Source organism: Poecilia reticulata, chromosome 20 (assembly GCF_904066995.2).
Source record: "Poecilia reticulata chromosome 20, P_reticulata-male-v2, whole genome shotgun sequence".
Lineage (NCBI taxonomy): Eukaryota > Metazoa > Chordata > Actinopteri > Cyprinodontiformes > Poeciliidae > Poecilia > Poecilia reticulata.
In genome coordinates, this window is record NC_088849.1 from 8,730,042 (window position 1) to 8,745,865 (window position 15,824).

General features: G+C 37.9%; 1 protein-coding gene across 2 annotated transcripts; it reads right to left on the reverse strand.

The window, feature by feature from the left end:
- Positions 1–940: 940 nt before the first annotated feature.
- On the reverse strand, positions 941–13,619 carry LOC103482294 (uncharacterized). Of its 2 annotated transcripts, none has more exons than XM_081601299.1 (3): positions 6,046–6,189; positions 5,323–5,393; positions 941–1,922 (listed from the first exon to the last, which is right to left on the reverse strand). In XM_081601299.1, exons 2-3 carry the CDS (start codon positions 5,383–5,385, stop codon positions 1,068–1,070), a joined length of 918 nt encoding a protein of 305 aa, XP_081457425.1. In that variant the 5' UTR covers positions 5,386–5,393; positions 6,046–6,189; the 3' UTR covers positions 941–1,067. The 2 variants fall into 2 exon arrangements, with proteins under 2 accessions (XP_081457425.1, XP_081457426.1); XM_081601300.1 differs by lacking the exons at positions 941–1,922; positions 5,323–5,393; positions 6,046–6,189 and adding exons at positions 11,762–12,494; positions 13,398–13,467; positions 13,554–13,619.
- Positions 13,620–15,824: the final 2,205 nt, after the last annotated feature.

Below are 15,824 nucleotides of genomic sequence, written 5' to 3' on the forward strand. Positions count from 1 at the left end.
GCTGCCTCCACGTTACACTGGCAACAGACAACAGTTGCAAACATGGCGCTTGGATGTTTCCGCAACTCGCCAGAAGTGGAAAAGACAGTCACGGTTTCTTTAGCAACAATGTCGACTTAGAATTTCATCAAAAAGTTAATTAACTTTAGTTTTTTGATTCAAAAAGTGAAGCTCACATACAGATTCATCACTTACAGAATCTGTATATGGCTTGGCTAGTGTCAAAGTCTAGCTTAGTGAATTTCTGTGGTTCACTGTGGCATAGGAACAATCATCCTTTAGAATTTATGAGATATTAAAGAGTTAAACTTGAACAAGATTTCTCAAATCAAAAGTAAACAGACTTCTGCATTGCAAGAATGCTGGGGGACCATGTGGAGAAGTAAAAGCCAATCAGTCACATATTTTTTTGGAGCTGAACAAAAATAACTGGACATTGGGAGCAAGTTGAATCAACATTGATTAAAATTCTGGGTTATATGATCCCAAATACTCGAAATATGATGGATTCTGGAAATATGACAATAGTGAGTAAAGAAGATATGCTTCTGTCAAAAGTAATGATTAGTAAAAAAAAAAAAAAAAGGGTAAGAACAAAAAGATGGTTGAAGCCAGATGATTGAATCAGGATTGTGGGAAGAATCTGAGTAATGGAAAAAAAATGACAAATAATCTTTGACTGAAACAAAACGTGAGGAAAATGGAGCCTACTCCAAAGTGACACACACGAGACTGTAAATAAAGCTGAATGAATAATAAATATCATTAACAATATACAGACTGTTGAGCCCTTTTGTGTTTCTGTTTTCTGTTTGGCTATTTGCACAAAAAAATCTATAGAAATTAAGGTGTATAGAAAATGAATTAAGGTTCTTACAGATTGACATGCTTTTGTAGCAAGGTTTTTGTTTTTGCTACAGAACAATACACAACAAAACAGTTTATTTGCTTGCTTGTTATTATTATTGATATAAATGTTACAGACAGCATCGACTGTTGTCGCCGTAGAGACAGAAGAGAGGAGGAGAGAAAGAAATTCCCTCACAGTTGCAGATGTTGCTTCTTTTTTATGTGGATGAGGCTTTTTGTCCAGTGTGGTTTCGCTGATGAGCCTTTAGCCCAGAGGAACCTTTGAATCTCTTCTCACACTGATCACAACTGTAAGGCTTTTCACCAGTGTGGCTGCGCTGATGACTCTTTAGCCCAGAGGAACCTTTGAATCTCTTCTCACACTGATCACAACTATAAGGCTTTTCACCAGTGTGGCTTCGCTGATGACTCTTTAGGCCAGAGGAATCTTTGAATATCTTCTCACACTGATCACAACTATAAGGCTTTTCACCAGTGTGACCTCGCTGATGAATCTTTAGGCCAGAGGAATGTGTGAATCTCTTCTCACAATGACTGCAGCGGTAAGGCTTTTCACCAGTGTGGCTGCGCTGATGACGCCTTAGGCCAGAGGAATCTTTAAATCTCTTCTCACAATGATTGCAGTTGTAAGGCTTTTCACCAGAGTGGCTGTTCTGATGAATCTTTAACCCAGAGGAACGTGTGAATCTCTTCTCACAACGACTGCAGCTGTAAGGCTTTTCATCAGTGTGGCTTCGCTGATGACGCTTTAGCCCAGAGGAATCTGTGAACCTCTTCTCACACCGATTGCACTTGTAAGGCTTTTCACCAGTGTGTCTTCGCAGATGAATATTAAAATAACCTTTCTCAATGAAACGCTTTCCACACTGGTTACAGAGATAGGGCTTTTCTCCAGTGTGAATAAGTTGATGAATTTTCAGATTCCCCTTCCGGCTGAAATGTTTCAGACATTTGTCACAACGATGTTTCTTCTGCAGGCTCTGGGTGGGCTGAGCCTGCTGTCCATTGCTGGGATCGTCCGCGGCTTCAACTGGGTTCGTGCAGATTTTGTTCTACGAATGAAAGTACAGTAATTATAACTGAGTGTAACTATGATGTACAAACACTCTGAAAGTCAACAGTTTAATTTTATGGCAAGCATAAAAAAATCAGAACACTCCTAGTTTGACTTATTCAAGTGCAAAGCTATATATTTACTTTTCTCTCTGACAAGCCATGGGTTTGAAAACTGTTTGAATATTTCATAATGGCTCTTAATTGTATGATAAAAAATGCTGAAGAACTAACTGATGGTCTTTTAATGTAGACATAAAACACAAAAGTACATTTTAATGAAATTCAATAGAACAATTACAGCAGAATGAAAAGAAAGGCACCAATCTAAAATTGGGCATATTCAACATGATGGGTTGTCTTGGTCCGATTGTCGCAGCGTGTGAGGATTCCCCCCAACTAGGAGTGAGAAGGCAGCCTGTTTAAAGCCAATCAGAAAGCGTGATGACATAAGCATCTAGTGCAATCCCAAACAAAGGACAGCTGACACTGTGCAACTGAGAGCTTGGTGGACCTTGGAGACGGAGGACAGTTTAGTGGATATGTGGAAACTGGATGACAAGGAATATCAACCAAAATGATAAGGAGAAGAGATTAATAAAAACTGCAACTGCAGTTGATATACCTGGTAACTTTTCAGCTATCCATCATTAACGTGACTTAAGGCGGTTATAATGATAAGTTTATTCATTCAACCGGAACTTGATGCTGACACTAGCAGCATGCATAACAGGTAGATTATAGTTGTGACTAGTAAAACATTTACTAATTCCTGGTTCACATGGCAAGAGTTTGAAATTAGTGAACTTTTCTTGTCCCCATTGTTTTCAATGTAAACATTAAAATAGCAAAAAAAAAAAAATCATATAAGTGATCGGTGATGCTAAAAGAAACTGCAGAATACAATGTAACAAATGTTAATGAGGAAAAAACAGAGTAATTCACCAGTCAGGGTTTCCCCCAGTGTGTTATAGGTAGGGCTGTGTAATAATATTGATTTTGCGATATATATCAATTTTCTTTCCTAGAAAAAAATCAATATTCATCCGCAAGTATCGTAACATCCAACTGTCACCTTGCTCACTCACTGCTTGCTTCGCCGGGAGAGTGATTCGGTCATCAGGCTTAGAGTGATTCCTTCAAATGTTAAGTGTCAAGGTTAAAAAGGTAAACTATTCAGAGCAGGGTACTTGGTGTACTTTATTTACTTTACAAATGCATGTAAGCTACAGTTTGTACTGTTTCAATTAAAAGAAACATGTTTTCTCACCACTTCTTTGATTCATTTTGTCCAGCTGTCGACTTTAAGTCTGTGCCCATGTCCAACCAGAGCCAGGTATTGTGTAGTTGGTGCTTTTAATCAGTTTTCAGTTAAATTAATTCAATACAACTCTATAACTGTCACAAAATGTCACCAAAATCACTCTGTCCCTCTAAAATCTTTCAAAAAATCGCAAAAGTGTATTGAATTGTATCGTTTGCTGAATATCGCAATATATATCGTATTGTGAGCAGAATATCATGTATCATATTGTGAGATTATTGTATCACTACAGCCCTAATTATAGGCCTGGCGGCCCGCTGTGCTTTGCTAGCCCCACCGCCAGGCTAAGCCTTTCTTGTTTATGTTTTTAGGAAAGTAATAACAAAAAAAATTTGCTTTTTTTGTCTTTTTTTTTAAAGCCAGATTGCAAGCGTCTCTGTTGCTCTGAGTGTTTCACTGGCAGAGCAGATTTATTAATAAAAGATATGTTTATAGAAGATAGGTTTATAGTTTATGCATTTAAAGCCGGACCAATCACACCGCTGGCGCCTCTGCGCGTTGCCTCGCGCGTTGCCTCGCGCGCTGCAGCAGCTAACTTCTTCACGGATCGCGCGCGCCTCCTTTGACTCAAATTGGACACAGTTTGAGTGTCCAGTTTGAGTGAAACTGGACACTCAAACAGCACTTTATTTACTTTAGAAATAAAGTGCAGGGGGTTGATGTATGGATACTTACATACGTCAACAGATGTATGTAAATCAATAAACCAAAATTGTTTCTGTGTCCCCTTAAAAACTCAACAGACACTGAATGGAAGAGCGACTAAAGCCACATTAACAACATTGAATTAAATCTCCCGTTTGTTGCTCATCTCTGCACAGTGCAGCGGGTTTAACTCATCATGCAGGGCTGGTCCAAGGCTGTATGAGGCCTTGAGCAGAATTTTACTTAGGGGTCCCTTTTGTTGCTATAAGCATCAGCTTTTCTAACAGCTTCTGGGTTACATTTAGTGAAATCTGGGAGAGGAGGAGTAGTTTAAATGGCCAACCTAAAAAGCAATCAGTTATAATCGCTGTTTATTAATTTGTATTTGTGAACAAACAGAACTCAAAGATTAAACTTATAGCATCAGATTGTAGCTATGGTAACAAAACAATTTTACTATGAATATTATTCTTTGAGACCTGTTCAGGGTGTACCCCGCCCCTCGCCCGGCACGCTAGCTGGAGATAGGCACCAGCAACCCTCCCGACCCCACTGAGGGACAAGGGTGAAAGAAAATGGATGGATGGATGGATGGATATTATTCTTTGAACTTTTACAAAGTAAACTTCCCAGCTCCTTAAAATCTTACATATAAACATTAAACAATTCAAAATCTTTAAATTTATGTATGCTTAAACCATTAAGTCAAATTTAACAGAATTGATATTCTCAATAAACAAGTGTTACATCTTTAAATTCTGTATCTATGCTCTGTGTTAAAATATCAGCATTTATGGGGCCCTGAAGCCGTGGGGGACCTGATGGAGCCAGTGACTTAATTTGGATTAAATAAAAGTGCAAATATTTGATATTCATTTTAATTGTATTTTTGATTAGTTGTTTTTAAGACTAGTTGTGGGTTTAAATAGCATTTCACACGTGATGTTTTCCCGTAACATCACGTGTTAATATTTTTACATTTTCTGTCTATTTAACATCTTTTAATACAAGAACACGGTGGACCGCCTCGGTGCTCCAACCACCAGGCTTTAGCAAGTTTTCTGGGGGAAACCCTTGCCAGTTATACTTAAGATTTTTTATCGGCTCGTGTTTGGGTCTCTCAGGATTTGAGAATCGAGCCGTGTGAACCAGGCTTAACATTTTGCAGCTCTACAATGGTGGTGTTGTTTATTTTGTTTTTATCTAGACGTAAAGCAAAAATGGTTCTTTGGACTGTAAAGGTTTCAGATCTTGGAAGGTCTGAAGCCTTACAATATGAAAATAAATGTCATCTTTTTGAAGTGTGGCATGAAGCCAGAGTACCCAGAGAAAGCCCATGCATATACAGAGAGAACATTCAAACCAAAAGCAGAGAAACTATTAAAAACAAGAAAGTAACTGACAATTTCACACATGTTTTAATTACTAACCTCTTCCAGTGATGTCACAGTGCTGCTAGCGCCAGACTTCTCTTCCAGTTGGAGTTTCTCCATTTCCTTTCCTGCGTAAAACAAACACACATCGTTGATAATTGACGTAAGGGAACGAGTTTTTGATGAGCAAACTTAGCAGTGGAGGCCATAGTGAGGTGAGAGTGTTTCTTTAACATAGACAAAAGCCCAAAAATACACTAGAAAATAACAGCCGCCAACAGGGCACAACAGCAGCTCAATGGAGCACAAAAAGCAAACACTAAAGCACAAGTAGAAAAGCAACACAGGCACAGGTCAACTTAAATACACACAAGGGAAAAATCAAGGAACGAGGAATAGATGACCCTGATAATGGGACACGACAAAACACATGGGGACTCACTTAACCAAAATACACAAACAACGAACAAAGGGTCAGGAAAATAATATGTAAAATAGATATGAAATGACATTATTTTCACAGCAGTGGCAACAGTTTCCGGTATAGTTGAAACCAGATATTTATACACCATATAAGACACAACCTTATTTCTCACCATGCGACTTTAAAACAGTCTTAATTTCCTGCTTTAGGTTCATTCTAATTACCAAAATTAATTATATTCCTTAATTTTCTTAGCACATTTATGGTATAGTTCTACATATTTTGCCAAGTGAATTATTAAAAATCCGTATGAGTTATTACAAATATCTGTGACAAATAAATAAACCTTTACTTACAGTCTCTTTGAGGGACCTCCGCAGATTTATCTTTGTCCAGATATTTACTTTTGGCAGATGCTCTTATGGTTTCTATGGTAACATTGTTCAAAAGATTATAGCTACATAAACATTCAACTCTGTATTATTTTTCAAAAAGCCATTCAGTCATGTTGTTAGGCTAATTACAGACTTTATATTTGTGTGCAGCAGTTAAAAGTTACATTTCTTTTATTTTGACAGATCTGTCGAATCTGTCATGGTTCTCGTTTCCATGGAGATTGGTTGTTTTGATTCTTTAGGTCTGAGTGTAACCATCACAGTTGTAACAACATTTATTGCATTTTGTTTTGTAACAGTTTTCGAAACAAGTTGTGTTTATAGAACCTCATCCAGTCAAGTCCATGAGAAAAACCGTCACAGATTAATTCCCTTAGATGTTTATGAACCTTTTTCTAAAATAAACAATTCTTTTTAAATCATCATACCACAATGTTTTTTTTTTTGTTTGTTTGTTTTTTTTTACATGACAATTTTATATTTACCTGGTAAAAAGCAGCCCAAGACAACCTACCATATATGAAAAAGGAACTATGCCCCAAAATACAGTATTTGATCACTTTCAATGGCCGAGCAAGGAAGAGTGTAAAACCATGCGATGCGACATGGGATATATCTTATGTATTGTTAAATTATCAAAAAAGAATGCAGTGCAAAATGGTAGAAAAAAATACTGTGTATGTACCAGGCACAGAAAGAGGCAATAAATAATTTCATCTATCTTTGTTTCAAACAAAGATGGACAAAGCCCATCCAAAAGCGGGAGAGGAAAGTACTGGTGCTAATCACATTAACAATCACAGAGAGTAATTTTTACAGTGGCTTCTCATCAAAACCTCTGTAATCCACAAATAAACAGTTTAAAACAACTGGAACTATGGCTGCGTTCACACTGCAGCCTGAAGTGAGCCAATCCCAATTTCTTGTCAAATCGGATTTTTTTTTCCCGGGGCTGCTCACACTACCAAACATATGCAAATTGTTTGTGTTCTGCACGGGCAACGATCTGAAAGTGCCCCGCATGCGCAGTAGAGGGCGCAATAGCGTCAGCGTTCTCACTGTTCTGCCAACCATAGACATGATTATGTAGACGCCCCGTGGAGCGGGTCGGCCCGTTGCTGCGATACGATTGTGCCGCCATATTGAATGTGGCTCATCTGCCAATAAGCTAATACAGGTAAATGGACCGAACTTCAAAACGTGCCGTTCTACAAAGTATTTTAAGTTAATACCTGTCATTGACACATTTTCTCACACACACTAATGTATTTGGTAATCAAAGAAAGCACTAAAGAGAGCGTTTCTAACTTTTGATGTGATTATTTAATTGTTTTGGGGGATTTGTGAATAGAGAGCACAATGTTTTTATTTGATTGAAATGATTCTAATGAATAGTTTTCATATTGACATTGATCAACAGACACACTTTTACAGTGTTTTATTCAAGAACATATTTACATGATTTCATCGTTTAATGTACATTTAACGTTTCAAGACAAGAAAAAAAATTAATTTCCTTTGATATTTTATTGTAAAAACAATACCTTTTGATAAATCAGTCATTATCAAACATTAGCTACGTATTTTTTCTTACTTTTTTTTTCGGAAAAAAATATGACAGGATGATAAGTCATCTCTGCTATGGACAGCAAAGGCAAAGAGTGAAAATATTCCAACAGAGTAAATTATTTTTATTTCATTACGTAAGCTGTCTTAATACACTAATACTTCAGATTGAGACATTTAAAAATACACAAAAAGTGAAAGAACAAAAGTGTGCAATAAAACACAAATGTATTTATTATACTGGGAACACTGGCCACAGGCAGGGGTTCAGTCTGCTGGTCAAACTGGGAGAACTCCAATGACTTCTGAGACGTCCTGGCACACAGAAATGATCCAAAAGTGTAATAGAAAATACATATCTGATTCCTTAACATTCAGGAAAAACATATATTTTCAGCACGTTGGGCAGTAACTCGTAGCATCTTTAGTGAAATACCGACATTGTGAAGCTGAGCTGTGAAACTGAAGAACAGCAGCTCCAGCTCTGATCCTGACTGAGCTTTCCTCGCAAAATACCCTGGTCTTTAATGCACTTCCCCTCTAACAGCGGTTTCTCATTAGAAAACACAGTATGAAAACAATAGCTACGCTAAGAAAATAACAATCAGGCCAATTTAGCTACGTAAGAAATATGAAGAGATGATGTTTCTCTGTTGTTTAGAAGCTAGTTTCTGGCTGCAAAGTCAAGTAATTCTTCTTGTAAAAATTACTTTATTATTTTCTTTCATTCTTACCTGTGAAAAGTAATGCCAATGAATGCAGTTTGTATTGTAAAACGGTTGAACCAAGTCCACTAAGTAAGGAAAGGTTTAGAACAGTGTTTCTCAACCTTTTTTGGGCCAACGCCCCCCTAGCCTTTATCTAGGTCCCTCACTGCCCCCCACCAAAGAATTTGTAGGCTACTTTGCACTGACTATTATTTTATTATTAATATTGCTATCACTATTGTATGTTTTGATTTTTCTGCTTGTTTCTGTATTTAACATCAAGATAATTTCCCAGAGAACAAAAAAGTCATGGGAATATAAATTATTTTCACAGGTGTCTACAAAAAATGCAATGAACATTCAAGTTAAAATCTGTAGGCCTAACAGCAGCCAGTCAGTGGAAAAAACATTCTTGTTCTTTGCCATTTTCTAGTTGTTAAATATTACACAAAATGAGCAGATAAAAAATGTTCAACATGCCAGTTTAAACTTTGATCTATTTGATCTATAATGACTGAGCTCTGCAACATTAAAACATGGATAGAACTGTAACTACATTAATCATAGCTCTTCTTCTCTTCAGTGTTTCTGTCGGTTTCTGGTGGTGCAGCTCTGTGCTGCCTTCAGGAGAATGGGACATCAGAGTATCATCCATAAAATTTCACTCACATGGCATTTATTGTGCAAACCAGAGCTTTCAGTGGAAAAACAACAGTTCCAGGTCCATTTAATGCCATACAAATATGAGCCAGAAACAGGGATTATATCTATATGTAGACCTGTCTATTGATTTATAGATTAATAGTTTTACTGGACAGAAATGACAAAGAACAAACTTGGTTCTTAATCAAATCCTAATGAGTCAAATTGAAAGTGTCATGGAGTCATCAGCCTCATGACATTAACACTGACATGAAAAATAATATTGAAGAAATAAATATACCAAATCTAATGAAAAACATAAATAAGTGAAGCTACCAGTAGCAGGAGCGGAGCTGCGCCAAGAAGCTACAAACACTGAATAGAAGGAGAGCTGCCATCGATACAGTTGCAGCCAAGCATGTTTTAATGTTACACAATACAGTTTTACCAAGTTGCTCAAAGTCTAAACTCGTATTGTTGTGCATTTAAGGTGTAAAGTTTACCTTCGACTAAACGCCTTTTGTAAAAATGTCCGCCAGCGCCCCCTGCCGGGCGGTACCGCCCACGTTGAGAACCGCTAGTTTAGAACATGACTTAGGGAGCTCTGATCGCTCTACTGCCACGTACAAGATGGCGGCGACGTAATGTAGGACTCAGCCCTCAATGAGGCGTCTACGTATTCATGTCTATGCTGACAACCACCATAAAAAGAAGAAGTGCTCAGTGTTTGCGGAAGTAAAGATAGCGGCTAACGATGGAGCATAGCTTACATATTTGAAGTTGTTGACTGACTGGAACAACATATTAACAACTTAATCCTCATTAAAGTTCTTCATTTGTTGTTGTTTTTCTTCCCACTTGCGTGTATCAGGATGCAGAATAGTGAGATTTGTCGAGTATCAGTGAGGTTCAGTTCGGATGAATGCGACCTGGACGTCGGGTATCTTATTCGATACTTATCGGATATGGGTCGCATTCGAAAAGAATCCGACCTGTGCTGTTCAGACTATTACAAAAAGATTGGATGCAGGTCGCATTATGTAAAAAAAAAAAAGAATTGTAATTGGGTCACTTCAGCCGCATTGTGAATGCAGCCTATGTTACAAAATGGATGGTTTTTGAGTTTATCTCACAAGCAGGATTGTAAGAAAAAAATAATCCAAACACACTGTTAAAGAAGTGCAGCAAAGAATTGCAATTTTAAGTGTTCTTAAGTGTCTATTAAAAAAATTAGGGTCTATCTACACAAAGGATTTCTAAGGAGGAATGGCCATTTTTGATATTTTGTAACTTTTCCTCATTGTGTTGCTAATAAAGACAGGTTTAGTCTGCCACCTTAATTGTTTCTCCTTTCCAGCAGTCACTTCTGCTTTCGTCACCTCCGTGTTTCTTTGGCAACACTCTGTAATCTCACCAGAAGTGGAAAAGACAGTCTCGATTTAATTCAGTTCAATAAAAAAAAAAGACTTTACATATCCCAAAAGGGGAAATTAAATGTTGTTGTAACTCATATTAATTCAGATATTTCAAACAATTCTTGTAGTTCTGGCTGTTGGCAGGAAAGATCTCTTGTAGCAGTCTGTATTACAGAAAATCTGACGAATCCTCTGACTGAAGACACTTTGTTGTCCCAAAACAGTCTCATGAAGAGGATGGTCAGGGTTGTCCATTTTATGAAGAATCCTTCATAAATCCTCCTCCTCATCATCATCATCATCATCATCACCATCCCCAGAGGTTCCACTGTCGTCCCCAGAACACAACCAACCTTCCTGATCAGGTTGTTGAGCCTTTTTAGGTTCCTGGCTCCCCAACAGATGTCGGCAGAAGAGATTATGTTCTCAACAAAAGACTTCAGGAAGACCTGCAGCATCTTGCAAAAAACCTTGAAAGGATCTTAGCTTCCTCAAGAAGTACAATTTGCTATGTTCCTTCTTACTGACGGCGTCACCGCTGCGTGTCCAGTCCAACCTGTCACACACAGATGGCTTTCTTTGAAGCAATTTATTTGAGTAATTTTGTTGACTCTGGCTTAAAAGCTAGGGAAAATTAGAAGGCTTTATCAAAACATACCAATGTAAAGTTGAGTGAAAGGAAAAACTAGCCTATTGAAGAGTACTCTATGTAGATATATTTTATGATATATGACACTGCGCGTTGTGAGGGCTAGCTTAGTGACTGTTAGCGGTTCACTCTGGTGTAGGAACAATCACCCTTTAGCATAAACAGACTTGAACTTTACAAGAATGTCGGTAGATTATGTGGAGAAGTAGAAGTGTTCACATTTCTTTTGGAGCTGAACAAAAATATCTGAATATTGGGAACAAGTTGAATCAACATTGATTCATATTCAGGGCTATGTAATCCCAAATACTTGTCATATAACAATGGTGAGGAAAGAAGATATGTTTCTGACAAAGGTAATCATAACAGTGAGCAAACAGGCAGTAACAAAAAGATGGTTAATGCCAGATGATTAGAGCCGGATTAGAGCAGAAACTGAAAATTTAAAAAAAAAAGATAAACAATCTTTGATTGAAAGGATTTTGTGTTTACAAACAGTGGGGAAATGGAGAGTATTCCAATGTGGCGTATACAAGACTAGATAAAGTTGAATGAATAAGAAATGTTAAATTTTGTCAGTAGAAATATGCAGACTGTTGAACACTTTTCTGTTTCTGTTTAACTATTTGCACAAAAAAAATCTATAGAAATTAAATTAAATTAAGGTTCTTGCAGATTGACATGCTTTTATAGCAAGGTCGTGACATGACAATTTATTTGCATGCTTTGATATAAATGTTACAGACAGCATCACCTGCTGTCGCCGTAGTGATAGAAGGCAGGATGAGAGAAAGAAATTCCCTCACATTTGCAGATGTTGCTTCTTTTTTATGTGGATGAGGCTTTTTGTCCAGTGTGGCTTCGCTGATGAGCCGTTAGCCCAGAGGAACCTTTGAATCTCTTGTCACACTGATCACACCCATAAGGCTTTACACCAGTGTGGCTGCGCTGATGACTCTTTAGCCCAGAGGAATCTTTGAATCTCTTCTCACAACGACTGCAGCTGTAAGGCTTTTCATCAGTGTGGCTTTGCTGATGACGCTTTAGCCCAGAGGAATCTTTGAATCTCCTCTCACAACGGCTGCAGCTGTAAGGCTTTTCATCAGTGTGGCTTCGCTGATGACGCTTTAGCCCAGAGGAATCTGTGAACCTCTTCTCACACCGATTGCACTTATAAGGCTTTTCACCAGTGTGTCTTCGCAGATGAATATTAAAATAACCTTTCTGAATGAAACGCTTTCCACACTGGTTACAGAGATAGGGCTTTTCTCCAGTGTGAATGAGTTGATGAATTTTCAGGTGTGCCTTCCGGCTGAAATGTTTCAGACATTTGTCACAACAAAGTTTTTTCTGCAGGCTCTTGGTGGGCTGAGCCTGCTGTCCATTGCTGGGATCGTCCGCGGCTTCACCTGGGTTCGTGCAGATTTGGTTCTACGAATGAAAGTACAGTAATTATAACTGAGTGTAACTATGATGTACAAACACTCTGAAAGTCAACAGTTGGATTTTATGGCAAACTTTAAAAAAAAAAAAATCAGAACACATCTCCTAGTTTGACTTATTCAAGTGCAAAACTATATATTTGTCTTTCTGTCAGATGGGCCAGGGATTTGAAACCTGTGTCCCACAAGCGGCTCTTTGGATATTTCACAACGGCTCTTAATCATATTGTTAAAAATGCTGAACAACCAACTGGTGGTTTATAATCACAAAAGAACGTCAACAGAAAATTGCTTTGAATTCCCACAACAGAATGACAAGAAAAATACCAGTAATTTTTTTTTATCTGTTTTTCTTGTCATTGAGTCCAAAACTATCCTATATTTTCACTTATGCAATTCTCCACATGACTGAAAATGGATCCATTCTCTTTTAGTAAGATATATGTAGTTTAAATCCCCGAATACAAATAAAGTGGCGGTTCTTTAAAAATGATGGCGGATTTTCTATAGTCAGATGTCCAACAAAATTAAAAGTCATGAAATATTGGCAGCTCTAAAATGGTGTTGTTGTTTTTTATCTAGATTGAAGGCAAAAATATTTATTTGGACTGTAAAGGTTGCAGACCTCTGTTATAGGCTAACATGAAAAGTTTTAGTTGGGTCACGTTGGGTCACCAGTCGAAGGGCAACAAAGAGACACACAGGAAAAAGAACCATGCGCACACACAACCATACTTACAGCAATTCAGAGAACACACATTAAAATAACTGTCGTGTTTTTGAAGTGTGGTCTGAAGCCAGGGTATGCATGGAAACCCCACGCATGCAAAGGCAGAACATTCAAAGTAAATGCAGAAAGACTATTACAAACCAAAAAGTAGCACTCAGTTACCTCCTCCAGCGACGTCACAGTGTCGCTAACACCAGCCTTCTCTCCCAGACGAAGTTTCTCCATTTCAATTCTGCGTGCAACAAACATTTATGATATGTAAAATAGATGTGAATTGATGTTATTTGCCCAGCAGTGGCAACTGTTTTAGATATTGACCCTTTGCACGTGATCTCATGATCTTCAGAAATCTGCCGGCTCCGCCATGACAGACGTCAAAACATCCGATTCACTACTTTAAAAGCCTGTTAAAAAACAGACAGCCGGTATGTCACTTCTGTTTAATCAATGTCATATTAGAAATGGTCATAGGGTGTTGTGCGGTCGGCTGCATGAATAGACAAGGATAGAAACCAAACTTATTTTATTTTAAGGACGAAAGAAAGGGCGGCGATAGCAGCCGTCAATCATAATGACTCCGCCCTCGGTGTAATGGCGGATTTGCAGCAAACACTTTTTAGGAGGCAAGAAGATTAGCATTCATATACTTTACAAGTAAGTATGATTAGAAATACATCAAATATTGCTTTATGGTGAAGGTATGCTTCTAACCATTAGTAACCATGGAAACGATGTCCCACCGGAGGGGGACAGATTTTGTATGTTTTTAATGCTTCTCCTGTAGAAGGGGAAATTGTGTTTATGACATAGTGGCATTACTCATGTGGCATGAGGTCAGGCAAAGTCTGCAGTTTGATCAACACGTCAGGATGGATGTCGGCTTCGAAGTGAGCTCTTTCAAACTTTTGTAATTACCAAACCCCAGCCAAGTGTGTTATGTTCACAGACACATCATCTTGACTCAAATGAGTAGAAGCTGTGACTGTGCTGGCAAAAACAACTTTGGACAACTATTTCAGTTGCTGTGTTCCAATAGTCGTCCCTCACTTCCGACATCCATCATGACGCCTCGAATGATTGAGTGGCGTAGCAAAGGGTCAATAGTTGAAACCAAATATTTATACACAATATAAGAGACGATTTTTTACCATATTATTTTAAATCAATCTTAACTTCCTGCTTTAGGTCAGCTAGGATTACCAAAACCAAATAAATTCCCTAATTTCCCAGAGTTTATTTTTTTTAAATCACCGTTTTAAAATTTGAAGTTTTCTTAAGCTAAGCTAACTATGCATTTAAACAGATGCTTTTCAAACTTCCCTCACCTTTAATAGTTGTGACAAAATAAATGAGAAACATGACACAAAAGGATTACTTCTGTTTGGCACATTTAAGTGATGACATCATTCTACATATATTGCAGAGTGAATTATTCATCATCAGTGTGAATTATTACAAACATATGTGACAAATAAATAAGCCTTTACTTACAGTCTCTTTCAGCGACCAACGCAGATTTCAACTTTTGTCAAAATGTTTACGTTTGACAGGATGCTTTTATGGTCTCCATGATAACATTGTTCAAAAGATGACAGCTCCATAAACATTAGACTCTGTATGTATTATTTCTTAACTTAAGCCACTCAGCCATGTTCAACCTGGAGAACTCGTTATGGTGCTTACAATCTTGTTTCCATGGAGATTGGTTGTTTTGATGTTTTAGGTCTGAGTGTAACAATAAGTTGAAACAAATTACTACATTTATTTATAACTTTATTTTTATTGTTCCTTTTTTTTTTTTTCCAAACCAACTTATTATGTATGCAAACGATAACAAAGCAAGGAAGTGTGTAAAACAATGGGATGCTACATAGAATATTCCTGGTGAATTGTGAGGTTATCAAAAAAGAATGCAGTGCAGAACAGTAGAAAAAAATATACAGCATGTGCACCAGTGAACTTACAGTCACAGAAAGAGGGCAATTAATATGTTTTGTTTTATCTTTATTTCAAGTTTGCATGAATTGTGCAGCCCGGACAAAGACTGCGAGAGATGGAGAAACCCAATATGTGAAAACTAATCCAAACCTGGAAGAGGAAAGTGGTGCTGGTAATCACATTTACAGCCACAGAGGGTGCTTTTTACAGTCTTAGAAGTGTAGATGGAAATGATGGAAGACTGGAGTAGGGAAACTGCGCACCTTCGAGACTCATTTAATCTCCGCATTCCCCGATATCACGAGGAGGAACCTTGACAACAGAACGGGGCTGTAAAGCGTGTGTGCCGGAGAGTGCTGCTCCGAGGATTTACATACAATAATAACCCAGCACAAAAGGCTGTGCAAACAGAGCAGCGAAGATTAATCTTCAACAGCATGCAGTTGTCGAAGCGGAGCCGCTCGCCTCCTCTTCTTCTCATCATCATTAGAGAGGAGATGGTTGTGAAAGGAAAAGGTCGCCAACAGGAATGTCTGCTTTGTGTTTTACTTTGTTCTACCTGGGCTAAAATAAAGAAAAACAACAAAAAAGAAAAAGAAAGGTGGTCAAATGGTTAAGCTTCCACCTTTTCCACGGGAGTGACACTGGATG

What these genes read in the sequence shown, in the direction of transcription:
- LOC103482294 (XM_081601299.1), bottom strand. Translation starts at nt 5,385, where the DNA reads ATGGAGAAACTCCAACTGGAAGAGAAGTCTGGCGCTAGCAGCACTGTG. An exon ending in CTGTGACATCACTGGAAGAG is followed by an intron (nt 1,923 to 5,322) that starts GTTAGTAATTAA and finishes TTTCATTCGTAG; the next exon opens with AACAAAATCTGCACGAACCC.